The sequence below is a fragment of the Gasterosteus aculeatus genome, chromosome 18, assembly GCF_964276395.1.
Source record: "Gasterosteus aculeatus chromosome 18, fGasAcu3.hap1.1, whole genome shotgun sequence".
NCBI lineage: Eukaryota > Metazoa > Chordata > Actinopteri > Perciformes > Gasterosteidae > Gasterosteus > Gasterosteus aculeatus.
Genome location: NC_135706.1, coordinates 7,242,191 through 7,254,553, shown reverse-complemented (window position 1 = coordinate 7,254,553; position 12,363 = coordinate 7,242,191). Strand labels below are relative to the sequence as shown.

General features: G+C 43.4%; 1 protein-coding gene across 1 annotated transcript; it reads right to left on the bottom strand.

Annotated features, from left to right (window-relative positions):
• Positions 1–2,230: 2,230 nt before the first annotated feature.
• Positions 2,231–12,077, bottom strand: gpr176 (G protein-coupled receptor 176). Its single transcript, XM_040160026.2, has 3 exons — positions 11,095–12,077; positions 6,161–6,413; positions 2,231–4,340 (listed from the first exon to the last, which is right to left on the bottom strand). The coding sequence occupies exons 1-3, from the start codon at positions 11,324–11,326 to the stop codon at positions 3,107–3,109; spliced, it is 1,719 nt and encodes a 572-aa protein (XP_040015960.1). The 5' UTR covers positions 11,327–12,077; the 3' UTR covers positions 2,231–3,106.
• Positions 12,078–12,363: the final 286 nt, after the last annotated feature.

The window sequence follows — 12,363 nt, the reverse complement described above, 5'->3', positions numbered from 1 at the left end:
TGGAAGCAACATTTCTATTTAATGAATGTGAACAAGATTGAAGGATACATTTATTCATGGAAGAAATAATCAGACAATCAATCCAGAATTCAGAAGATATAAATGACCTCAACTACATCAGTGTACTCCACATTTTGAGTCATTATATATTATTGACAAAGGTATTGACCCTAGCTTAAGCTGATTAAGCCATCTCTATTACTTTTATTGAGCCAGGTTGTTGTAAAAAATATATTAGTATTAACCACAGACAGATTTACAAGGACACACATGTGGAAAATGACCGCCTGGGTACGTTCAATTTTCTTGAACAATTTATGTTACATTTTCTGTAGAAACTAACCTCTGGTGGCTGAAGTAGCGTGACATTGAAACACATTAACCTTTGATACAAGAGAGCTTTAGTTGTTTCGGTTCCTCAACCAAGTGGTTGTTCCTGAACTTAAACTTAATTTTAATCCTCATTGAATTAAATGTTGACCTTCGAGTTTTACGCCGTGATCCTTCAAGAGCAGCGAGCTGCTGACAGATTCTATAATCCTGAGGATGTTTTTATGGATAATTAGAATATGTTTTCAGTGCTGTACTCCTCGATAACACCAGTGAATTGATTGTGCCCACTGGCTTCAGACTGCAGCAGTAATACCATTTTCCATAGGGGACTTTCCATGGACGGGCGGTCAGGGGGAGTGGGGTGTAGGGGGGCGGTCAGGGGGGGCAAGGATGACGATACCAGTCACCACATGAATAAAAACCGCTGACGACAATTCCTGCTTGGATTACAATAAACCAAAGCTGACAACAAACAGAGACTTTGTTCTCTGCTTCTGGAGCTGGAAAAGCCCCTCATGTGCTCCTTCTTACACAGACTGCAAAGAAGATTAAACAATACTGTTTTTGAAATGTTATAGTCAACATGCTGCTGGATCTCCAAACCCAGTGGTTGTGCTGCGGACAAAATACTTAAGAGCTTTTGCGTAGGCATTGTGCCTCCAATTGCTCATTAAAGCGTCTAGACTTGCACTGATCAAAAGTAAGTCCTGGATTTTACTAACAGTGTACAGTGGTTGTGTAAGGATGCCAAACTAATGCTGCATTCTACTTGATCACTGTAAATATGGTAAGTATGTGGAGCTTTCAAATGGTGAAAATTCAATAACTGACCAACAATTGCTCAGCAGTAAAAGAAAAGCTGTTCTGGGGCTTTCAATCATATCACATGATCTTCCTCCCCTCAGATGTGTTTTAGATTATCGTTAATTAGTGCTGATGAGGATCACGTGAGCTTGCCGAAAAGCTCCAGCATAGCTGCTAAATGGACCTTGTTTTATGATCAAAGACCAACACGTAGAAGCCCACAAATGGGCCCATTCCATCTCCTGATGAAGATCCTTAAATACGATCGAAAGCTGAAGAAGGAGAGTCACCTTGGGGGGGGGGCTGCTGTTGCCAGTGTCAATAATGGAGGTTGAGCTTCAGCTTCAGCAGTGCCTTTGTACAAACTCACCTGAGCCCGGCCTCCTTCAAGCCGGAGAAAAAAAAGACATGGACAAAAATATCAAAAGGAAGAATCGGTTGTGAAATTGATCCCTTCATTCATTTTAAGAAGGTACTAGAGAAAGTAAGTTTAAGTACCCTTTACACTCAAACTATTGAGGCTTTTGTGCAAATGAATGCAAAATGATTTTGAAGTTCACTCATATAAAGCCTCCGCATGCACAGTATATACACATTATACGCACCATATTTTTGTTGTCACGGTCTTAATGGGTTTTTGAGTTAAAGCTGGTTTGATAAGCCTTAAATCAATAACATAATAAACAACTGAACTAAATCAAGGATGTTCCAGCCTTTCATGAAACCCTTTGAATCACCAAAGCAGACGTATAAGAATAAACATGTTTCTCATCCCTTTCCTGCTTTTAAGTGGCACCGATGGATACCGTTTTTTCCGCCAGGCACGACTGCACAATTTTGACTGATAACAGCATTGGTGGGATGCAGCATTGATTTAGGTCCTTTGTGGACACAACAGGGGATTGCGGGTAGACCAGAGGAGTTACGACTTGACAAATATTTGAAGTGTAGCCCAGCTCTGTTTACCTCATCCAAAGCCTCAGGTGGAGGCCGCTACCATTGAATTAAGCATCACAAAAGGAGACTAGGCCCACAGTACCATGGGCAGAGAAGTAAAAAAACATTTAACAGATATTTGGCGATATAAAAATGTGCTTGTACCTCTTATTTGCTTTATTTCACAGTCATTTGATTAAGCAATTGATTTTCAGGAAACCTGGGAGAAATCACTAACATTGATTGGAGGGGACTAAAAGATTGGATTTTCGGACCTGGATTTTCTTTTCTTGTTGTTATCAAAACACACAATATGAAATATTCTTTCCGTTTCCTGTCAATTTGATGCACTTTGTGTTCCAGAAAACACGTCTAAACACCTTCTAAACTCACATCCTTTCAACATGTATTTGCATACATCTGCATTACTCATTTTTATCAAATCCACATACATTTAAAGTACAAACGACAACATCTACCAAATTAGAAGAAATCTCAATATTATGCAAAAGTCAGACTTGAGAAAACATTAATCCAAAAACGTAAATCCATGTTACAAAAAATAACAGTACCACAAAGGTTGAAGTGAAAGGGCTGACATGGATGTTCTTTTACCGATATATGTTATTCTACCGGTGCATCGCTCAGGACAATATCATTTGTACAGTGTACATTAAACCAGCACTAGCACTAATCCAAATAGGCGCATTGTAAAAGATTTTTGCATTCTCGATAATCATGCAGATGAGTCCTCGATCGTGGTTTTCGGGTCTGTATCAAGTAGTAGTTGAGTTGGATCTAGCAGACACATTTCTCCCATCATTAAATGTTAAGTATGAAATTGATTCTCGTCCAATAAGAAAACTACACTGCTTCAGGTGTAGCTTTTGTCCCTCTACAATGCGTTAAATCAGCTAAAAGAAACCGAGTATCTGACTAAGCAGCATTGATATCCTGTGCAGGCCTGGTCAACCCAAGAGGCCTCCCCTGTAACGAGTTGTGTCCAGTGTTGAAGGTCAGAGGCCAGGATAGTTCATGGGGTGCCGGTAGGGATGATGCTGACCTTGTTGTTTCTGCTGATTCTACGTTCAGGCCGCGGCCTGGGCAGTTTGGTCTGGATCAGCTCCTCGGGTGTGTTACCCAGCGGGGGCAGCAGTCTCTTCTTGCTGTTCCTGGTCTCCGGTAACCACTGGGGCGGCAGCTCGAAGGGTCCGAAACCAAACTGTGTGGAGTCCTCAGCGTCTGTAGGCGTGGCGGGTGCTACCTGCGACGAAGAGGCGTAAGCACACGTGTGGACCGGAGAGGCCCGCGGTGCCATGGTGGAAGGAGGGCCGTCCTTTGTGATGACCAGCCCTCCCCCTGTCCCCTGCAGAGGATCCTTAGTGATCGACTCCCCTCTGAAGCTCCCTAGTCTCGATCCGCCCTTCAGGTCCTCTTTAGGCCCTGAGCAGCCTGCTGACGCTTGAGCAGGGATCTCTTTCTCTGCACCCTCTTCCTCCCCTTCCTCCTCGGAGGGCCTGTAGATCTGCTGCTGGCCAATGTTAAACATCTCCAGGAGCTGGCTCCCCGAGCGACCGGCTGTCTCCAGTCCCACCGGCTCCCCGATCACACCCTCCACTCCTAGAGAGGCCAGAGCGCCGCTGCTGACCACGTTTCGGCGGCTGTAACGTCTGTGGGTTCTGGCCAGCAGGTCCAGCCAGCTGTGGCGCGCCGAGCGGTTAACGGTCAGAAACAAAAGGGGGTTGGTGAGCAGGGAAACCTTGGGTAGCCACAGAGCCGTCAGGTACAGCGAAATTGGCAGTTCCGTAGTGTCTGCCAAAATTGTGCGATAAACCACCAGTGCCCCGTAGGGGGCGCTGCAGGCCGAGAAGGCCAGCACCACGGCCAGAAGAGTGGCGTGGAGCTCGGCTTCTCTTTGGGACACGTACGGGATGGAGATGCTGGTCTGGGGAGTCCGCAGCGCCGCGATTATCACCTTCTTCTTCTGGCTGGCACTGAGCGCTCTGCGGATCAGCAGCATTAAGATGAAGACCAGAGCGAGGGGGAGGATCACCGTGGTGACGTTGTAGATCAACACGTACACCATGTGGCCCGGGGAGCGGGCGTGGTCATCGGAGCAGGATGAGGTCACGTACAAATCCGTCACGTTGGTCACGGCGAACACCGGGAGGCTCGCCACCGTCGCATGGATCCAGATGTAGATGACCAGATCGCGGGATCTTGCATCTGAGATCTTCTTCTCCAACGGGTACAGAACAGAGTAGTATCTAGAGACACAAGGACAGACTGATCTCTGCTAACAGATAAAAGGGCTGGGTTCTATTTAGCTGTTTACGTTTCAGACTCCTTGTATGGTGCATGCTGACTCTGTATCACTGATACACTTCATTATGACTTACTTACAAAATGTATCCTCTGTTCTCTACTCTGTAATCCACTATTTATTTAGTAACACTTGACTTGAGTGTTTGCCTGAATGCAGTCGTGCTGATTCCGCTTAAAAATGTCTCTCAGTGGATAATTTATGTGGAAATACAGGTGGAAATGAAAAGTGGACAGACCTCAAATGTAACAGAAACGGCGTCCTGCATGAAACTGCATGAAAATGCATTTCCACTATTTTTGGCGGGCCGCTGTTAATCATGTAAGTTAGAAAAAAAACGGAACCTCTCACCGCTGAGAGCATCAAGTGGTTTTGCTGGAGAGGGAATACAAATATAAAATGAATGCGCCTATTATGTAAGCTGATGTGCTGACAAAAAGGAAAGAACATTTGTAAACCCAAATGTGTCCTTTAGCCTCTTATCATATTTATGGTGTTACTGCATTACAGAGGCTCATTACTATCATTTATAACTGCATATTTATATATAGAATAAACATATTAAGTAAAGGACAAATCTGCCATTTATTAAGCAATTCATTGTTGGTAAATTTTTTACCAATAACAATCCCCCCCCAATAAATTTAATAAATAAAATAAAAAGATTGTTATCTGAATTGGACTCACTTCTCATAATGCGATAACTCCCCCAAAGATGGCTGCGACATAAGCGTAAGATTGTAAGCGGATTATAGAATCTGGGGTAAAGGGAAAACTGTGAATATTGAACTTAGTTTTGTTAGAATGGAATGAACAGATGTTCTCTTCGTTTTGCTTGTGCGTAACTTGTTATCATGTGTGGTTGTTTTTCATATCACACCCACAAACTACATCTGATTTCCATCTTAAACATACAAGTATGCACTGATCATTCCGTGATTCCTGAATAATTAACTAAACAAATCACGTGAAGAACTTGTTTATTAATCAAGATAGTTTGCTCTTGAATACTGTAGATGCAACTGTGTGAGTGTGTGTGTGTGTGTGTGTGTGTGTGTGTGTGTGTTAACCAGCCGATAACTGCTGCATTCTCGGCCCGCCGGTACATACACAGCCTCAAATGTCCTCCTTGAAAATGAATAATTCATACGTTAGGGAGTATTCTGACTGCATCAGGGAAACTATGGCTGAGGGGAAGCTGCAACAAGGCACGATCACACTGCAATCGGCTTAAAAAATAAATGATACTCTAACTTACGTGTGTTATATTGTAGTCGCTGGGGTGATGAAGCGCTTCCTTGTTTTTAAATGATGAAGAATATTTGCCACAGCCCTTATTTACTTAATAAATTTTACTTTCCTGATCATTAAAGGCAGGAGCATAGTTAGCATCTGCGTGCGCTTGTGTGTGTGTGTGTGTGTGTGTGTGTGTGTGTGTGTGTGTGCGTGTGTGGATCTCAGGCTGCTTTTAGCTGTAGCTTTCAGCACCACAGGGGGAACTGGAACACGGCCACTCAGCGAGGCGTTCAAATGCTCCATCGACCCCACGACTCTTGTCAACGCCACAGGGTGTAGATTGAGATTGAAAGGACTTTCTCCATTTACAACAAACTATTTTCTAGAGTTCAGCCCATGGTTTGATGTTGCTCCAGCGTACAAGCCCAAGACACTCTTCTTCTCACTGATCAGCCAAGTGATCTCCAAAAACAGCATCCACCATGGTACCATCTCTGCCTACTTCAACCACGCGTGTAAATCACTGACCTGTCGAGTGCGATGGCGCTGAAGCTGAGCACAGTGACCGAGCAGAAGAGCTTATGGAGGAACTTGATGGCCTTGCAGAGCAGCAGAGTGTGAAGCCACCAGCAGCAGCGAGGGCTGGCGCCGAACGCCACGTCGAAGGGAACGCACGCCAGGCCGGCGCAGATACCCGAGTAGGCCAGGTTCTTGACGAATCGGTTGGTCACGGATTTAAAGACGTTTGTGCAGCAGGTGCACCACAACACTGAGGCGTTTCCTGTGGGGCCAAAAGACCTAATTTGGTAATCAGGCATTGATAAGAATTACATTCGTGAACACGTGACCTTTGAGAAATAACAGAACAATCTATTGGCTTGTGTTTCCCTTCAACAACACAAAACACATAAACAGTTAACAGGTGATTACCCACAATGCCATCGACACACTTTTAGGGCACCCACGTGTCACGCATCGAGCTGCAGTCATGATTGTCGCCTATCAGGGAAGTACGGGCATGTCAGTGAGTTTTGGGAGCCAGGCAGGTGGAGGGAGGGGGGCAAATATGTTGAATTGAAATACTGAATCCCAAAACCTATACGACTACACACTCAAGGTTCATTAATAAAAACGATAAAGGAGGAAAAAACATCTTTTACGTCAGGGAACAATGCTGATTGTTGCAATTGTAAATCAATTTGTGCATCTATATGTCTATGAGTCTGTTCATCTGTTAACTTGTTTACAATAGTTTGCAGACCTACAGTATGTATTATATTTAGAAAATAAAAACTAGTATCATGTATATAAAATGTATATAAAATATCATGTATATAATATAAAATCCGTCTATCTTTTGCAGACTTACAAACTAACTCAATAATATAATACAATATAACATCACTTTATAACGTCACTGACATCAGCAGGTAGAAAGTTGTATCACAATTGTTTCTTAATAATCCTTATAAACAAAGCTTTCTTATAATCCAGTTCGACATACAGACTCTGCAGTGGCGGCTGGTGGAAGATTTCCTGGGTGTGGCCATCTAATCAGTATCAGCAAACATCCCAGCATGACTTAAAGCAAACCGGAAAGGAATCAAAAACGTAATACTAATTCGAAGTTCGATATTCAACCAATCGATAATGAAATTCGTAGCCAACGCTTTTAATAATCAAATTTTATCGATTTCATCGATTCGTTGTTGCAGCCCTAATTGCAAGTGAAAGTCTAATTCATTGACTGCTTGTTTCCAGAATACATGGTTTATATTGAACACTGATGATTTTGATCTTATTGTTAAATGTGTTTTAGTTTAAAATAACATGAGGTGCAGCGTTTACTCCTTCAACTTGCTGGTCTTTGATGTATTGCTTTAAAAAGAAAATTTAAACAGTGTTTTGTCTTAAATAGTGGTTTTGTTCGACCTGGGGGAAGCGGGGGAGCTGTGACATTTCTATGTCCGGATCCCTCCATCATTTGGAACATGGTGACCGCAACGATTGTAAGGTTTTAAAAGTCATACTCCGTGCGGTGCATTGACCGACGTCATGTCACACAGGGATTCATGTAACCAACCTCTCCAAATGTAATGAGTGCTAGCTATGCTCTCATTGCAAGAGACGGAGCAAGATATTCTCTGTGGAGAAAACCATGCTATTTTTATTATAAAAAGCTGAAATACAAGCACTAACCATCAATTGCAACAACAACAGAATGTAATTAGTAGAGCTTACTGAGATATGAACGCTGTACAAGCAAGGATAGATTTACAAATCAATTACGGTGGATGAGGCTGTTGAAACATGGCCAGTGAGGTTTTAGATGGAGCCGGAAGGAGCTGTTTTTGAGGGAACATGGTGTACTTGACTGCTCGTGTCTACCTGTGTTGGATTTCCGAGCAGTTCGGGGAATCCCTAATTGGGCGTTAATTAATGCTCAGCCTCTGCATTCTGTGAGGCTGACTCAGATGGGATCATGAAATCAGCAAAAAAATATTCATCTTCTCAATGGCATCACGACATAAAAGAGGATGTTTAGAGCAAATATGTTTGTAAAACATTCCTACAGCTATAGACTCTGTATCTACATTATATAGTTAGTTTACTGGCCAATGATTAAGCCAATACAAATACTATCAATAAGAGCATACATATAATAGTATACATAAAGTATACTCTACGTATACTTACATACATATACTGGACAGACGGATGGACGGATTTGGCCCGCGAGTAGGACATATGTGCTCTATAAGCATTTTGGCATAAAGCATGCCATTTATGTGTGTGAAAAATAACAATTTGCTTGTTGAAAACATCCACAGAGAATAATGTTTGTTGCAGTTTTGAAGTCCTGATTGCAAAGCGCTTCAGGCAAACTAACTGATAAAATGTGTCCTTAGTGTTCACACAGACAGCATTGGCACGTTGACTCTTTTGTAATCAGAGCGTTCAGTGTCTGTAAAATCCCTTTGTGCCTGAAATACTCACTTGGCAGTTGAGAAACACCCTGGCAACCTTATTCAATACAGCCATTGGGGAGAAAGAGCGAGCTCTAAACACAATTGATTGTTTTCCCCAACAAATTAAAACTCACAATTCTAAAAAAAAATTAGTTTGTTGCTTCAAACACAAGAAAGCATGTTTTTGTCACTGTGAATTGGTCGCAATAAGCTGCTGTTATTGTCTCATCCAATCGATCAAAGGTGTCAAACATAGTTTAATTGGTGTGAAACGTTATTAACGGTTTTAACACCTTCTATCACCGTGAAGTTATAATTAATGTAGCTTCAAAAAGAGAGCTTTTTATCAATGATAAACTTCAGAATAAACATAGATCCCAATATATGTAATTCATCACAGGCATGGTAATCCATCCATCTGCTAACCGCTTATCCTGCACGATCCAACTTTGGGCGATGGACACCTTGGACTGGTCGCCAGCCAATGGCAGAGGCATGGTGAGGTTCGGTCAAATTAGATGGTCAAATCAATGCTTTTGAGTATTTGCTTTCTTTCTGAGGCAGCGGGAAACAGCTAACCTCGCTCTCTTCAACGAACGGTCAATTTTCCAGTGAGTGTGGAATAATTATAACATCAGAATAACACCAGCGAAAGGTATTTATGTCAATCGCACCAATCAGCGCTACAATTGAATGAGTTGTCGAATTGACTTCTTATATACAGTATGTAGTTATAAGCAACATGAGGCCACATTTTATTTTTACCTCCACACATGCTACAAGGACAGACATAAAGCATTTAGGTTATTAATAACCTGAGATTTATTTTTTATACCCCTTGTATCATGAAACACACATGTATTTGTATTCATGCATCATACATTCCAGGCAGGAAAATCGCTACAATTATTCAGCGGCCTTGGTGCTACTTGGGGTGCTGAAGTTGTCATTGTTATTTAAATCTGTGATTCTCAACTGGTGGGACCCGAACAAGTAGACATGCTGAGCCCTGCTGTCAAAAGGCCCTGGTGGCTGTGTGTCTCTGCCACATTGCACTGCACAGCAGGAGGTGGTACTGAGTCAGAGCAATTCTTACTTGGTCAGGATTGTTTTGTGCCATTTTATGTCGCTTTCATCGCACCGAACTATTTGTGCAGCCTGTGACAGTCCACACTTTCTCAATCAGCGGCAGCAATTGTGGCTCTGTGTGTAGTTTTAGCAGCAATGAAACAGGGTGTTATATCCACATTTGTGACAGATCAAATCGTTTCCACGCGCTGCCCGTTTTAGGCGGGATCGTGTGTTTGGTTTTGGCTACCGAAGAGATGGAGGAGATTGACTGATGCGTTGGTGCCGCCCATCCGTTCACACAGCTGCTTCCTCACTTCCATCATCACCGTCAGAAGCCTTTTATTCTACTGGCAGAATACACTAAATTTGATACTTGAATTATTGTATTAACATATTCATGTATTTTTTCTGTCCAATCCAATATTGAAATTAGCAGCAAACCAGTACATAAAAAATATGACGAGTCCTGGGACGTTATGCCCCATACGGGCTGCTGATACAATATTTTCGAAAATCAACAGGACCTTTTGTGGGAGCTACTACCTTGGATAATCTACTCTCTTGCTGCGTAAAAGGAGCGAACCAGTGGTGCATCAGTAGCCCTTTGACACAATTGTTTATTGATCCAAACGTCAAATGGCCACTACAGCCTTTGTTTGTCTTGTTGTCCCTTTAGTTTTAAAACGACAACGTGCATTCCAAATGAAAATTGAGTGGCGGACGTGCAGAGTCTGAGCCGGAGCAACTCAAACCATGTACATTATCAAAATGGTATAAATGAGCTCACCATGTCCTACATCATGTCAGGAAAAATACTTGCATCCCACGCAGTTGAAAGAATATTAGGTATGACCGACAATGAAAAGGGTTTTGTGAGAGGGCATGCGGTATTTGTTTTAAGTTTAAAGGGCTGTTGGGTTATGATGCTTGTATTCAACAATGTGGATTAGTAACATTATCCCTTCTCCTTCTGTCCTTCTTCAGTAAAAAATGTATTGCTAAATGAGATTGTTTGCACTTTGATCAAAGGATTAATTGAGACGGCGAATTTGAAGTATGAGTACTGTTTTTTTATATTTGTATCTTCTTGTTCTTTAGAGGGGACTTTTTCTTAAGTGACAGAAGACAAAGCTGACTGAAATGCATGTAAAGTGCCCAGAAGACACCACACTGCAGCTTCACATCAAAGTATTTTAGGTATTGATGATGAGGAAACTTTTTTGGGGGGGAATTGTTTGGGTTATTTCCTGAAATATTTAGTTAGTCTTCTATAAGAAGTGTCCCCACACTTAGGAATCAAACTGTTGATGCTCAAGGGGAAACATGTACGGTTTCCATCTCTGCGGAAGGTGTGTTGTTGTTTTTTGGGTGCGGGCTAAGCATGCACTAACAATACGCGTGTTTTCTATGAAGGCGACTTACCGAGCAGCGAACCTATGAGGATGAAGACCTGGATGGTGGTGGTGAAGTCCCGGTAGGCTTGCTCCCGGACGAGGCGCTGCTGCTCATCCAGCTCGGTGCCCTCGTGAGGCGGGCTGCTGTCCCACCACGTCGGCGGCGGACTCGAAGCGTTCAGCGGATCCAGCCAGAGGCGGGCTGCGGTGAAATTGCCTGCACCGTCTCCGACCGTCGCAGCCCGACTCCCACTATCCATCTCGGTTCAAACCCCGCGATCTGGACGTCTTGTTTTTTTTTTTTTTTTAAGAGGGCTGCGGGGATGTCAACAGCCACCATTGGAGTGGCATTTCGGAGGGGACGATGGAGATGCGTTGCCCGACAACAACAACAAAATATATGGGTCTACAAAACACAGCGTGCAGGCGGGGATGTGAGGGAAGATGTGAGACGGACACGGGCAGGCAATGCGTGCGGCTGCCAGCAGTGAGATGATGTTTTGTCAGTGCATGTGTCTGACAAATCAGGAGGAAACATGGTGTGATAATCACAGATCAAAGCTCACACACACACACACACGGGGACAGAAGACATAAAAAGAAGCCTATGCTGCATGACCCGTAATGCCCCGATGCGGATGCATGGCAGAAATCACGGAGATCCGTGCGCAGTGAGGGGGTTAGCTGGATGCTGCACCGTGACACCCCCGGCGCACCGAAAACCACACCGGGTGGCAAAGTGTCCGTTAGCAGGAAACGAGAAAGAAAAAAAACCAACAGCACTACCAACACCTTTTTTTTCAGCAGTCTAGGAAGAAAAAGGGAGAATATTGCTGGTGTTACTTGCCGATGCGGTCACAGACTGGGAGACGGTGTGGAGAAAAACCTCGCAGCGTGAGGTGCGAGACCGGGGGGAGGAGCCCCGCCCCCCCGGTGAGCCACCGAGGAACTCCACGGAATCTTATGAATGACAACCACGCACCGATCAGAACCGCCCGCTGGCACGTGCAGGTGGGTCAAAACAAACACAAAAGCAGCTAAATCATTGTTTTAAAGGCTAGGCGCTTTTCAATATTGTGCCACATTGTCATCACGGTTGTTTATTAGATAGGTGAAGATAACCAGACATTTTATGGGGTTTGACCTCAAGCACAACCCTGATGTTGTCTCTCTCCAACTGTCCACTCACAGCAACGTGTGACATTCCTCTTTGGATTGCTGGAAATACCCAAAATAGGAGAGGACATTCCCCAGCAAAGCAATATTTTATACATTCATCCAGGTTTTAATTTATAAC